A 15,850-nucleotide genomic window follows, 5' to 3' on the forward strand; every position below is an offset into this window, starting at 1 on the left:
GCAAAGCCGGAAGGGTTGGGGACCACTGCTGTAAATATACCACTAGTGTGTAATTTTAATAGTTCTTTAATTGTGCTAATTTTGCTTGAATGTGGACTGTGATCTGGTCGACAGTAAATTATAAATAAAATTCTTTAAAAAAACAAGTATAACACTAATGGGGAAAAGGCTAAGTATATTGCTTATATGATCCAAGTCACACGCTTCTAGCTGTGCTTCAGCGAGGCAGAAATGAGGACTGCAGTATATAGCTTCTGTATATAAAATTATAGAAAGTACCTACCAAGGAATAGTGAAGGGCGGCCCTCTATGATCCCTGGTACTTCAAGTACTAGGAAATTTCCATTTTTTTTCAAAGTGACCCCACACATGGCAAACTCCTTCAGTTCCGCCTCTGCATGGATTTCTTCAAGCCACAAAAGAGTAGAAAAGTGTGTCTTATAATTAAGTAGAGTTAAACCCTGAAACACAAAGAAGTTGAGAAAATTTAAATTACAGGAGCTCTAGATCTACAGGTCTTCTCAGAATTAGTGATGCTGCTTTGGGGAATGGCATCTCAAAAACATTTGGACACCAGAGATTCCCATCCTCATGCCTACTCTAGATCAGAGATCCCCAACCTTTTTGGCACCAGGAATCGGTTTCATGGAAGAAAATTGTTCCATGGATATGTGTGTGTATGTGTTTGTGTGTGTGTGTTTCAGGATGATTTAAGTGCATTATATTTATTATAAATTGTCTAAATAAACAAATAAATAAATAATGCACTTTATTTCTATTATTATTACATTGTATTAGATTATACCAGTGACTTTCTGCTTCTAAGAAAGTGGGCTACTGACTTATCGAGATGGTAGCCTGGAAGGGATCAAAACTGTACTTGCCAGGAACACTTAAGAGTCCAAGCACTTCAGCGCAGCCACAATGCCAAACAGGGTGGCCACTTTGGGTTTCTAAAGACTTTACATCTGGTCAGAAGGCAATTTTGGTGGCCAGGTATGAAAAAGGATGTGGAAAGTAATGTGAAAAGCTGTGCAGCCATGAAAAAAGGTCCTGGAAAGCCTCCTGGATTATTGTAGCAGGTACAGTTTACTAAAACCTGTCAGGGAGTCCTCCTTAAGACCTGTTCCCAAGAAGCACGTGGTCCCCTTTTAGTGCAGGGAGAAACCCATTATGAAATAAAACGAATTCTTGATTCTAGATTGTACAAAGGGAAATCACAGTATTTAGTACAGTGGAAGGGATACCCACTACCAGAAGCTACGTGGGTAAAAAGTGCTGACATCAAGGCAGATAGGCTAATATAGAGATTTTTTTGATAAGCATCCTCATAAGCCTTGAGGAGATTCCTAACTCTAACTTTTCTTTGTCTGCAGGATTTGTTCTCTCTCTAGGGGACCCGACTGTCAACTCTGCAACAATCTTGGCTGAAGCCATTTTTGCTTCGTTTTCGGTTGCCACAGTATTGGGAGGGGGGATGGATGGTTTTAATGTTAGACTAAACAATATTTTGTCCCGTGGGAACCAAGGTCTTTGGCGGGCTGAGCCTTCTGTTAGAAACCCCCCCAAAGTATTCTATTGGGGAATGTAGTTAATTACATCAAGCAAGGGTGGGAAGTTCAACTTTGTAACACTGTAACTCTTTGGAGGGAAGTCCAGACTTGGTTTCACTTTTGACTGTGCCGATATTTTGTAGCCAATAAACATGTTCTTTAAGGAAACCTCATGCCTTGGAGTTCTGCTTTTGCTGGTCTCATCTATCAGAACCACGACAATGTTATTGCTAGTTTTTAATTATACAATTGATGTTTTAACTTTTATTATGTTATATAAGATGCTGAGTGTTGTTAAATAGTCAGAATACTAGTATAATAATAATAATAATAATAATAATAATAATAATAATAATAATAATAAAAAAGCCTACACAAGTACAGTTGCTTATTATTTCCTAATTAATAATGGTTCTTTTTAATCAAGTGAGGCATATTTTTGGTGCCTTCAAGGCAGCTTTGACTCCTAGTGACTGCCTGACAAATCCCTGCAATTTTCCTGGTAAGATTTCATAAGTGGTTTGCTATTGCTTTCTTCCTAAGATCAACCAGCTGGCTTTGTGCCTAAAACGGGATGATAACTCACTGTCTCCCAGTTTCTACTCTGGTGCCTTAACCACTAGATGAAACTGGCTCTCAAATGAGGCATACGCTCTTATATGAGTCCATTCTAAACCACTGTTCTTATAAGCTAGCACTTTGTAACAAATTCTTTCCCCCCACCTCACTGGTAAAAAGTGAGAAAAAAAGCTATATTTTAGTTATTCTGAGCTAGACTCGACAAAGACTTATGTGCTCTGCCATTCTTCAATGGGACCACCTTGAAGCTTTTAAGAAAGCAAAGGCAGAATGCTGATATCTTTTCAGTCCAAGTTTCAAGGGTTTACTCTCTATAGCTAATAAAAGATATGCTATAGTGCAGTCTTTCTCAGTCTTTTTATCCTGAAGAAGCCCAAGAGAAGCTAGGCATATTGTAAAAATTGCAACCCCCCCCCACCAAAAATCATAGTATAATTCATTCCTATCCTACATAACATTCATTTTACAATTATCTGCAACAAGAGGAAAACAGTAGGCTGGTAGCTGAGTCAACATGTGCAAAAATTCCTACCACTGGGAGCATTAGCACTGCATAGCATAAAAAAAATTCTGGTTGAGAAAGGCTGGTCTAGTGTAACACACATATTGATCTTAAACATACATTTATGTATAATAGTCTGGATTTAGTCAATCTTACTAGTAAGATATTTGATTACAGTTGTACCAGATTCATGCATCTGTACATTTAAATTGATAAGAGATCTTTACTTACCTCTCCAAGTTCTGGATAAAAAATTAATATATCAGTTTTCTTTTCCACACATTCTCTTATTCTGTCTGGAATACTGAACTGTGGAAGGAAGTTTGGCAGCTGTCTCTTTGACTTTCTAAGGTATTAGAAAATCAAAATAGTAGTTAATACTCAAAATACACAAACCATTTCTTGCAATTAGTCAGCCACTTATACTATTAAACTTTTTTTTGCCATCATAAACTAACATAATTTTCTTCTGCAATACTTTCCACAAAGTTTCTGACTTTTCCCTCTCAGAAATAAAAAAAGACTGTAGCAATTTTGAAGTTAATTTCCGCAATAAGGAAGCTTCACTGGCCACTAGTCAGACATGACAAAAAGTCACATATAAATTATGAATTCAGTTCCATAAAAACACATGGATACTGCTACTGGTTCAACACCATAGCTGTTGGAATGATTTATAAAACAATTTTGGAGAAAGTTTCAATAAAATGCTAAACAGATGAAATGTACTCCTTAAGACTAAGTAGAATGCAATGTTTTAAATATTGAAAAGGTGCATCTAGGTTTAAAACAGATAGATATTGAAAAGGTGCATCTAGGTTTAAAACAGATACAGGAAGAAAACTTCCTGACAGTTAGAACAATTAATCAGTGGAACAACCTGCCTCCAGAAGCGGTGAATGATCCAACACTGGAAGTTTTTAAGAAGAGACTGGACAGCCATTTGTCCGAAATGGTATAGGGTTTCCTGCCTGAGCAGGGGGTTGGACTAGATGACCTCCAAGGTCCCTTCCACCTTTACTACTACTACTACTACTACAACAACATCTCATGGTCCTCTTTAAAATTAAAATATACAGGGCACTGAGATATCCTAAATGAAAAACTGTTTCTCTTCTCATAATAAAAAAATGGTTGATCAAGAGCACTCAAGTTTCCAAAATGCAACCTGAAAATCTTGGATTTCCTAAAATAGGTATTTGAAACAGACATTCCATTTCTTTGAAGTAACTCCTACTGACTGTATTTCTACTAATAATCTCTGAAATGAAGATAATCACTATCCCTTAAAGACAAACAATATGACATTAATGCTTAAAACAATTTTTACTCAAGAAAAGCAAGCCATGTGTTTAAAGTGGATTTAATCTTACTTTAATCAGCAGTACCTTTTCAACTGTGGTAAAATCACTGTTGCTTTTGTAAACTGGGGTTCAGAAATGGCTTGACATTTTCTCTGAGAATACTTCTCAGTAGGTTTTATCAATGACTCTTCTTCCGTTACTATAGTTGCTTCGAGGTATCGACCAATAATGCAGTCAGAAAAACACAGCAACAAAAGTTCTGTGCAGCGTCCAGGATTTCTTGAATAAGAATTCAGTTAAAGCCATAAAAAGTTAACAACCTATAATAAAGTTGGCTTTTATCCCAGGATATGCCTGGCAGGAGAATAAGATGACCAGATGACAACCATATGAACAATATTAGCTGTTTTAAGATCATACTGGGTGGTTCAAGCACACCCAGACTTCTTCAATCTATAGTAAACCAATTAATGCCATTCACTTTCTGTATATTTTGGATTGATAGCAAGTACTGTCTGTTTTGCCTTTTCTGGGCCATGCTAGCTGGGAATTGTTATATCAGGAAGGAACCACATTGGCAAAGGCTCTTGTTAACTAAAAAAAATGCGTAGTATGCATTGAACAGTGTTTGTGAATGAAAGCTAAGGCAACTAACTCCTTTGACAAGTCTGTCAAGAGCCTTCTGTAACTTGAATCTCTCTTCTAAAGTGTTAGCTGTTCTCCCAGGCTGGATGTCATCTGCAAATCTAATGACTTCCCCTACTATTTCTTTGTCTAAATCATTTATGAAGATATTGAAGAGTACTGGGCCTAAGACAGAACACTGAGGTATCCCACTGCATGCTTCCCGCCATGTAGATGTCATTCCATTGAGGACTAAGGGCCATTGGTTAGCCAGTTGTCAATACCGCTGGTGATGATGCTGGCTATCCCACATTTTTCTATCTTAGCAAGAAGTCCAAATATCAAGAAAGTGGCTATCTTCCCTAGGTTTCAGGATTCTGATCAACACAGCTGTCTAAATCAAGAAATTAAAAACTTTAATTATAATTTCTTGAATTTTACTGGCTTAAACTCACTAAAAGGAAATTTTGTTGTGAAAGAGACTCTCTAAGCTCCAACAGCTAGGATGAATTTAACGGACATTCAAAATCACTGGTTAATACTTAAGACAGCTTCAATGAATTCACTCCTGGATGTTTGCTAAGTCCCCACATTAATTTAAAATTTAAACGATTCCATTCCACCAATATGAGCAATCAATACTCCTGAGCTCGGATTTTGGATGGAAGGAATGTTAAACAATAAAAGTTGCCTTTTTCATACTTTTTCATGAAGCCTTATCAAGTAAAAAAACAACAGATAAGCAAACTCACAACAGAGGGATCTAGAGTGGAATTAGTCTGATAATATACATGTGTAATTCCTTTTGGCTATCAATTTAAATCCTGACTTCTAACAGAGAAAACCATACATTATTGTTTCACAAAATTGGGACTCAGAGAAAAGGAAACGTACTTTGCAGTGCATACAACCGTTATAGAAGTCTTGCTCCCAGAAGATAAAGATATGCTTCCGTTAGATCCTGTGGTTTCTTCTCCTTCATATTCTTGTTTTTCACAGATTAGACTTTCAGATTGTCCAGTTTTAGAATTATTACAATCTCCAATATTGCTTAGGTATGTAAATTCACCTTTTACAAAAACAAAACAAACCAAATACTCTAGCTAGAGTAGAGCTAATGAGCACTGTAATAAGCTTTTAAATACTGGATGTATATTTACCTGAAGTAGCTCCATTAGGGACAGTCAATGCTGAAGTTGTTTTCCAGCACACCTGTTTTTTTTCTGGCAACTGAAGACAGAACTGCTTCTCTTTATCCCAGCCACATAATTTGCAGCTAATTAAAGAATGCTCAGTTTCCCCTTTGTTCCTAAAATAATAGCACCACTTTCCATCTCAATATTTAAATATATTGTATATAAGAAATGGTATCTCAAGATATTTTATTTTTATTAAATTTATATAGGTAGTTCTTGACTTATAACCATCACTGGGGCCAGAAATCCAGTTTCAGTCATTACATTCATAGGCCAAGAAACCCATGTGGCCAAAAGTTATTTCCTTTTTTCGCAGTGATTGTTAAGCGAAACAATTCATCTCATTGCACATTTTTTTTGTTGGAAACTAGAAAAAAGCACCATAAATTGTGGTCACATGAGCACAGAACACCGGGACCAGTTGTAGAGCTGACCTGCCCAACATGCGGTCATATAGTTGCACAGGGTAGGGTGGAGGTAACAACCATTTAGGATGACAAGGATGCTTTATGGCCCATAAAGCATCTGTTCTATGGCTATCATAACTTCGACTGGTTGTAAAATGGTCAAGACATTTTTAATAGGATCATAAATAATTCTAGAGTGGTAAGAAAATACTCTATGACAGTTTTATCCCAAAATATTAGCAATATGATGACAAGAAACTGTATCCCTGTGACAACAAGAGACTATGTCCAATGGAAGTCCTTTAATTTGCAGGAATTTTCAGAAGCCCTCTATTAATACTAATAAAGTTAAAATACTAATAAAGTTAGCTTAGAGTGTGGTTGTGGTTATACACTCAAAGCCTGTATTTTGCATGTTGCTGTGCATTAAGAGTAAAAAAAAAAGCTTGCCTGTGACTTTTGGACCAAGTAGGAAAAACACATTCCTACATACTATAGGAAAAACATTTTCCCCACGGATTAGATAAACACACATTTCTTTTCAGTATGCCTCGTGCATGGTGTACTGGCGTTTTTCCTGCACTAGGAGATCGTAATAAGTGTTTGTTAAACATACAGAGTAAAACATTTTAATCGTTCCTTGTCTTTCTCAAAAGGAAAGATATAGGATAACCAAACTGGGACTGCATTGTTGGACTTCCACTTTGTCCTGTGCACCTGCTAGACAGGGAAAGGGTCGTGGGTAGCTCAGCTTTGGATATCAGAGTAAGCTGTACATTTAAATGATAAATTCTTTTTAAAAAAACCTAGGCAATAACAAAATTAACTTACTCTATCCAAATTTCCATATTTTTGCTCTCTCCTAATTTGAGTTTTCCAAAATCTGTCATTTTTGACACTTCAAGTCCTTCTTTGTCTTTCAATAGATTTTCATCTGGTTCACTGAGATTTATGTCTTGCGATAGCAATGATCTGAAATAGTAATTGATAATGTGATTTAATAAATTTATTAAAATAAATTTTATTCATTGCATCCATGTAACTGTACCAGCAGCTAACATACACTTTCATCCAGTATCTTTAAAAAAAAAGCAAAACTTAACATGGACCAAACTTTCAAAAGCAAATAAAAACATTATGTTAGCATATATTTTATGTAACATCATTAAAATATATTTTATTAAAATCAAGTTCTCAAGAAATAGATAGAAAACATATTTGACTGCCGACTGCCAATTTATTTTGGACAGATTTTCTATAAGGATTAATTTGAAACTACTGAAAATTAGAAAAGAATCAGTTTGGTTTAGTGGTTAAGGCTCCAGGCTAGAAACCAGGAGATTGTGAGTTCTAGTTCTGTTTTAGACATAAAAGCCATCTGGATGACTTTGGGACAGTCACTCTCTCTCACCTCACAGAGTTGTTGTTGTGAAGAGAACAGAAGGAAGGAGTATTAGATACGTTCATCACCTTGAATTATTTATAAAAAATAATAAAGACTGGATAAAAAAACCTTAAAAAGCCCTGGGAAAAATACTATTTAAATCTGTTTAAAATATTACTTAAAACTCCAATCATTTTTCATATCAGCTCGTAATATAGTCTTGAATTTACAGTGGAAATAAATATGATCAGTAAATATTAATGAGTGTAACCTTTTGAAAGTTTGCTCACAACAGTTCTTTTTAAAATAACTCTTAATCTCTTTATTGTTAGCATGAGCTATCCTTGAGTTACAAAATAAATAAGGATAACAAACATGTTACTCTTAAGTTATCTCAAACAAAAACCATAAGATGGAATGGAACAGAACAGAATAGAATAGACACTATTTTACTCAATCACACTTATTTTCAAGAATCGTAGAAACACTTTAACTGGAATGAAATAATTTTGTTAAGAATTATGAAAACTGCATTACCTTTTTTTGTCTGCTGGAGCCATGCAAAATGCTCTCCAATTATAACAGGACTGGTTACTCTCCACAACCACAACATTGACAAGATCATCTTTATGGGGTAAATAATCCTTAGGAAGACTCAGAAAATCCAGACTGAAAAATATACTGTCGTCTACCACACCAGTTCTTCCATACATACTGGAAATATGAATCTGTAGTAATTGTAGTTATCATTAGATCAACTAAGAGTATAAACAATTGTAATCTGATGCCCCAGTACGTATGAGTATGCTTGGTATGTCCTGATTAAGCACTCCCGATAAGCAGAAATGATAAAATACACTCGTATCTTCTGTGATTGGTTCAGCATTATGTGTGAAGAACTCTAGCTTGTTTGTCTTCTAATAGTTTATGACTTATAGGTTTTGGTACCGTATCCAAATTACAAGTAGTCCTTGGCTTACAAATTTAATAAATGAAATAAATGAAACCACAGTTGAGCCCAAAAATTCTGTTGCTGAGAGACATTTATTAAGTGAGTTTTCCCTGTTTTGTTTATGACCTTGCTGCCACTGTTATTGGGTGAATCACTGCAGCTGTTAAGTTAGTAACACAGTTATTAAGTGAATCTGGCTTCCCCATAGCTTGTCAAAAGGTTGCAAAAGGTGATCACATGATCCTGGGACATTGCAACCCTCATAAACTGAGTTGTTGCTAACTGTCTGAATTTTGATCACGTGACCATGGGGATGCTACAACAGTTGTAAGTATGAAAAATGGTCATAAATTACTGTAACTTTGAAGAGTCACTAAATGAATGTTGTAACTCGAGGACTGCCTTTATAAGTCACAATGTGTTTGCATTTATATACTGTACATAAAATTATATATTCATAAATAACTCAAGGTGGCAAACGATACTTCTATTTTCCTCACAACAACAACACTATAAGGAGCTGAGAGAGAGTGACTGGTCCTAAGTCACCCAGCTGATTTTCATGCCTAAAGTGAGATTAGAACTCACAGTCTCCTGGATGGTGGTCTGGTGTCTTAACCACTAGATCAAACTATCTTCTCTATTGCAGGAAGAACTCTTATTCTACAATTCCTGATCGCCAAAACATTAATTCCAGTCACTTAACAGTTCAAAATTACGATGGACTTGAAAAAAATTACTTATAACTCATCCTCAAAGTTATGTCTGCTGTACCATCCTCGTGGTCATATGACCACATTTTGGGAGCTTGGCAACTGATTTGCATTTATAAGTGGTTACACTTACATTTTATGACTTTTTTGCCATTTTCTGGCAAAAAATATATATTGGATAAGCTGGACTTAGATTTATGACCATGTGATTCACTTAGAGAATGCTAAAGGATGACTTGCTAAAGGATCAATGTAAAAATGGGTGTAAAATCAAGTCTGGTCATGTGGTAACTCAACTTATGACTATAATGACTTATGATAAAATTCTGGGCTCAATTGTGGTCGTAAGTCGAGGACTACCTGCAGAGGTCGCTACTGGACTTATGTCCTGTTTTCAGTTCAATGTTTCAGGAACAGATTACCAATATGAACTTTAATTTAAAAAAAATGTTTAGATTAACTCTAACTGGGTGGCAATCACATTAAAATGTCTATTTTGTAAACCAGTGGTTCCCTAATTTTTTTATTTAAGAAGATCCCTTTTCAACTTTTTTGCAGACCTGCACAGGATAGCTCTGTATATCTTACATAAAAAAATGACACCACAACAGAGTTTATAACAATTTAACTGCCAGGTCTTTCCCCTCCTCTCAAAACCACCCTTGATAACTGTAATCTTGTTAGAGGATAAAGACCATTTCTTTTTAGACTACTTTTTCCGTAAACTGGAAAATGCTTTATTGCAACAAAGAGATTTCATGGCTATTGGACCGAATCAGAATTATTCTAAGCTAACTGCATCAAGACAGTTCCTACTGTGGCTCCTCCCACCATCCATTACAGTAACTGAAATACCTACAAGGTCTCCCAATGTATTACACGTACCTTGTCAATTCTTTTGAACCGTAAGGGCTTTACAGATATGGCTTCACTAGTCCATCTTGTTGGGTTGACAATATATTCAGCTTGCACCAAATCTCCTTTACAAGGATAAAAGTCTTAAATATAAAATAAAAAGCAGCATAGAAAAACTCCGTATCTGTTAAAAGAGAAGCTTCAAGGCTGTATAAAATGGCACTGTTTGACTTTGTGAAGCTGCCTTGATTCTGATATGAAGCTATGCCACAAAATGGAAAAGCTAAGTGTTCTCCCTCAATACCTCCAATCAGAGTAGACCACTTTATTTTGACGGAGTGTGGCTTGACAAAACTGCATCACAGAAACAATTTGGTCAAAGGCGCCACTTAAATGAAGTAGCCCTTTCAGACTTTGCACATATAACAGATGATACTACCTTTTTACACCACACTGTAATTTATCCAAATGCTGGATTACAAAAGAAAACAACTAAGGCAGTCAATACGTATTTTAATCACATTTAAAAGTAAGTAAGCTGTTCAAAGATATATTTTTCTGGGAGCAAATATTTCTTTTATTTGGCCATCAAGTATCCCCGAAGTCATGTGATTGTGATATGGGCACTTGCGAGTTTGGCTTGCAATTATGACATTGCAGCAAGCTGCAGTCATAATCATAATTTCTGTCCTTCCCTGCAAGCTCTCCAAAGCAAATTCAATGGAGAAGCCATTAGGAAGTTGACGTCATAGTCATGTGAAATTCTTACTTTATTGTTCTGTTTCAGGACATAACATTTATGATGACAAATGAGATTACTGCTGCTAATAGCGTGGTCATGTGACTTCATGCTTTATGACACTGTCACTTAGCAATGGCAATTCCGGTCTCAAATGCTTTTGTTAACTGAGGACTATCTGTATTTAAACCAATATACCATTTGAAACCTAAAACTGTAGCTTTTAAAGAAAATAAAACTTTCCAAGGAAATATACAGGTTACCTTTACAAACTACCCTCATAGAGAAAGAGGTTGATTGATTGATGTGGCCACGATCTCCAGTAAACCTTGTAATAGTTCCAATGAGCGTTTTAACATTTGTATCCACTGTGTAAGAACTTATGCTGTTGTCATCCCATTTATCATCGATGCTTTCTACCTGCAAAAAGGAACAAATAAATATTTCTATTGATATTTCTGGTGGGAGGAGTGCAACCCTTTTAACCTTTGTGTACTTGGTCTGAATCACTTCATGGCGTCATTCTAAAGACAAGAACAAGGAGCTGAACACTAGATCAAATGGTAGGTAATCAAGCCCAACTGAAAGTTGAGAATTTTCTTTTAACCAGTAATTTCCAGACATGTGAAACTATTTTTATAATTTCTAGAGTCTAGACAGTCATGGAGTAGAGCAGACAGCTCTTAAGGCAGTCAAGCTAAACCAAATACGAAACAGGAATCACTAAGTTTAAGGTTTTCACGGAGAGAATGGAAGCACATATAGATACTTCTGAGAAACGTATTCAACCGATGAAATGTTGAACATGTGAATTAAATCATTCCCCCAAAACATCAAGTTGACATCATATCCTGCAGACAGATATATAGCACTTAAGGTAAAAATAGAAAGATATCAGAAGAGATTAGTTAGTTTTTATTTCATCTATGCAATTAGTTTTTGCATCTCCTTCAAACTCATTAATACAGGACAGCAGGCACTCTACCTAAGGACACAATTATTAAGATAAAAGTAAAGGTTTCCCTGTCCAATTGTGTCCACCTCTAGGGGGTGCTGCTCATCTCCGTTTCTTAGCCGAGGGAGCCAGGGTTGTCTGAAGAGATTCCATGGTCAAGTGGCCAGCATGACTATATATCGAGGCACATGGAACACTGTTACCTTCCCACCAAAGTGGTACCTATTTATCTACTTGTATTTGCTTGCTTTTGAACTGCTAGGGTTGGCAGGAGCTGGGGCAAGTAACAGGAGCTCACCCTGTTGTGTGGTGCTTGGGTCTCAAACCCAGACTGTCAGCTTTCCAGCCAATAAGCTCAGTATCTTTAAATGCTGAGCCATTGCGTCGCTATTACTAAGTAGATATTAAATGGTAAAAGACAACTGGGTGTGAAACAGAAAAAGGGCATAAATCCTTTAGCTTCCAATCTAAAAAAGGGAATATATTTTCTAATATGTGTCAAAATTTGGAAGGCAACTGAAATATTTCAGTAACTTATCACAATATGCATTTAAGCTACTGAGAAATAATTTGCCAAGCCAGCTAAGATTTTAAACCAGCAGGGATGTATGGCTCCTGCTACACTCATTTAATCATCATACTAATAGACTGGATCTTGTTTACTACTACAGAGATATTTGTGAGAAGTAAGGGAAATTAGACTTTTTATTATTATTATTCTAGAGTGCCTATTTAAGCCTTGTTGGAACAGATAAAATGGACACTTATTTCCCCTTCCTCAGATCTACAGAATATACTGCACTGGTACTGTATTACTACTGTACATGGTATTAATATTTTATCTGCATGATAAAACTGAAATTAGTACTCCATTTAAAATTGTGGTGCCTATAATCTTTCTTGAGGATTGTATGGACTGTTTTTCCGCATCGGGAAGTGTTTTCTAGTCAATGTGTCAAGAATGAAAAAGAATTGATCAAATATAGGCAACTAATACTATCCTACCATTTCAGGGAAAATGCCATTTGGGTGTTTCTCGCTGTACTGGATGCTGTTCTGCATTCGTTTTTCTGAATTCGGCCACACCCTTCCCCTTCACCTCCATTTATCTATTTAAAACGATTGCAGCAAACTTCTGAAGGCACTCTTATCTAAAACCTATTTTACTTTTACTTTCCAACGAAGGTGAAAGATCTTTCATCCTCTCCTAACCTTATCAATTCAAATTGACTGAACTTCAACTTGTGCTCTAAGTCTGCCCCCTACTGGACTTCCTCCATCTGCAGTGTGCTTTCCTGTGTCTATTATTTATACACACAGTCTATTTGTATTTTTCATTTCTGTCTTATCTAGAATTATACTTTTTGTAGAATGAACAAAAATTCAGTGCTTGGAGGCAAGTTCCCAGACAACAGTTACTTCTATATGGTACAGGGGAAAAGGAATTCCAAATGATTAAAAAGAAGCACAAAAACGAACTCATAAGTGTAAATGATTAACCCTAAGCATACTCTATTCTTATCAGGAAATTGGGATGCAGGTATTCCTCTTTTCTGAAAATTTCTACCTGTCTGAAAATATCTCATTAAGGTTATTCTGCATGTATCTGAATTTGAAATCTCTTCCTTGATTTCTGTTGACAGAACCTGGGCAAAATCATAGTCAATACCATATATAAACTAGATCATTCATTGCATCTCCACATTTAGGTGGTAGGAGACAGATCTATGTATTCCAAAACTTTAAATTTTCCCTTGGTAGGACACTCAATAGGTCTTCTCAATCTGACTAACTGGGTGGCAATCACATTAAAATGTCTATTTTGTAAACCAGTGGTTCCCTAATTTTTTTTATTTAAGATCCCTTTTGAACTTTTTTGCAGACCTGCATAGGATAGCTTTGTATATCAAGTATCTGTTAAGTGAAATAACAAAAGACTATTAGCTATTCAGTAGTGATCAATAGTGTTTTTAGGCAATGTTGCATTTTATTAATCACAAGATCCACATTCAATTTAAAATTAGCACTATGTAAACATTTTTTTCAGTCTGTAGAAGGTTATGGTTTTCCCTTTCAAAGGATGAAGCCCTTTGGCAAGCTGCTAAAATGGTTTCAAGTGGTAGTGAAATCTCTTTTCATACTTCACTCCTTGCCATACTTGTTCACAGTAAGATAAATAAAAGTCAAAACAAACCAGAAAGATTTTTAGCAAACAACTCCTCTCCTTCCTATGCACCTATTTTCTTGTTCCCATGAGCAATCTCTTTGTGCATGCTTAAAAAATAACCGCATCCTGTTTTGCCGCCAGTAAATAACAGTAACTTCTCTTGTTTAACAACTACATAAAATGCCGAGATTATCTGTCAACATGGGGTGAGGTATCATTAATATGCCGATGACACTTAAGATACATCTCTTCCTGTAGTGAGCTAAACAACGCTGCAACTGCCCTCTCTCAGTGCCAGGAGGCTGCAGAGGTCTGGATGGAGAGCAATAGGCTAAAACTGAACCTTAGAAAGATGGAGTGACTTTGAGTTAGGGATTCTTGGGTCTTGGAGAATTACCATTGTTAGTCATGAATGGAGTTGCACTGCCCAATGGACTTGGTCCGTAACCTGGATTCACAATTCCTGCTACAGCAGCTGGCGCTCATGGCCAGGAGGGATTTTGCACAATTACAAGTCATGTGCCAATTATGCCGATTCCTGGACTAATGTGCCCTTCTCATAATCACCCACACCCTGGTCATCTCAAGTTTGGACTACTAAAATGCATTCTACACGGGACTGCCTTTGAAGAGAATCTGGAGGTTTCTGTTGGTTCCAAATGCAATGGCCCAGTTTTGCACAAGACTCAATAGGTGCACGTGCCACCTCTTTTGTGGGAGCTGCAGCGGTTGCTGATTTGCTTTCAGGTGCAACTCAAGGTGATGGTAATCACCTTCAAAGTATTCTATTCTATTCTATTCTATTCTCTCCTCAGGCATGAAAAAGTCAGCTGGATTATTGCTGTGGGGAAAATTGGAGGAGGGAAGAATAATGGTCTGTTCACTGTTTTGATTTGTATATGAAAATAAGTGGTGTGTGTGTGTATGTAAATAAAACAGGCAGAGGCAGGCTGGTGTTCCTGTGAATCGTCCACAAATCTAAGTCTCTGTATTTGCCTGTAATGGCAGCCAGCAAACAGTGGAAAGCCTATACTGGCAGCCTATACCAGATGAACTACACTGATGCAGTTGAGGGTGCTTTTTTCTCGGCTCTGCTACTGTGGCAGGAGGCTGAAACAAGCTATTGGTATGGCTGTTGAGGCTGAGGCTCAAAAAATTTCCAACTGGAACTTGAGATACTCTTTCCTTTTGGGGCTTTCTATTCCTTTCCTCTGTTTCTCCCTTCCACCTTACTACTGGCAGTGAAGTACCTTTCAGTCCACTCAAGAGGAAGAGCCGTGTGAGTGAGCTTTGGACTTGTTTTCTGTTTGGTCTATCACAGACCCTTTGTAATAACTCTGCAGCCCCCTTCAGGGGTCCACTATTGTAAACAATTGAAGTTTAAGAAGCATCTCCAGTTGTTTTAATCTCACCCTAACTGCTCTTAATCCATGAGATATTTTATCTTCTTCAACGTGAGCTATTACTCTTTGTCCGACTTGCAGTGGCACATTCCTCATCACAGCATCCTTGGTGAAGCAAATTAAATCATCGATCATCCCATAGTCTGGACAAAATCTTGTTACTACACCTTCTACTGTTTTCAACTCCTTGTCATCTTAAAGAAATAAAGAAACATTTGTGTCAATACTAAATAAATCTGTATTTGCTAGAAAAAAATGTATTTTAAAAAATATTTTTCTTTGTATTTGATTATAGAAAAGAATAAAGCACACCAGTCAGTTGTTTCTGATAGGTCAGTCTTTGCAAAGCGGTTTTACAAATGAAAACAGCCACAAAACATTACAACACATTTTTTTAAATCTCCCTTTTATGTTCACAGAATCGAGTATCTCCCCTACATCAATTCATATAATATGAATTGCTAGGTAATTTAATGATTATCAACAATGATACTCAATAAGAGTTTTCATAACATTT

General features: G+C 36.4%; 1 protein-coding gene across 1 annotated transcript in view; it reads right to left on the minus strand.

Annotated features, from left to right (window-relative positions):
- MOV10L1 (Mov10 like RISC complex RNA helicase 1) overlaps positions 1-15,483 on the minus strand; it is a gene marked incomplete in the record, with an annotated part of 38,977 nt that extends 23,494 nt beyond the window's left edge. Inside the window, 10 exon segments of the mRNA XM_029285630.1 lie at positions 284-461; positions 2,866-2,980; positions 4,023-4,217; positions 5,457-5,631; positions 5,723-5,871; positions 6,997-7,129; positions 8,100-8,277; positions 10,100-10,212; positions 11,072-11,228; positions 15,343-15,483. Of these exon segments, the coding sequence (XP_029141463.1) occupies positions 284-461; positions 2,866-2,980; positions 4,023-4,217; positions 5,457-5,631; positions 5,723-5,871; positions 6,997-7,129; positions 8,100-8,277; positions 10,100-10,212; positions 11,072-11,228; positions 15,343-15,468 (1,519 nt within the window).
- Positions 15,484-15,850: the final 367 nt, after the last annotated feature.

The sequence above is a fragment of the Protobothrops mucrosquamatus genome, unplaced genomic scaffold, assembly GCF_001527695.2.
Source record: "Protobothrops mucrosquamatus isolate PMUCROS unplaced genomic scaffold, P.Mucros_1.0 scaffold1974, whole genome shotgun sequence".
Classification (NCBI taxonomy): Eukaryota; Metazoa; Chordata; class Lepidosauria; order Squamata; family Viperidae; genus Protobothrops; species Protobothrops mucrosquamatus.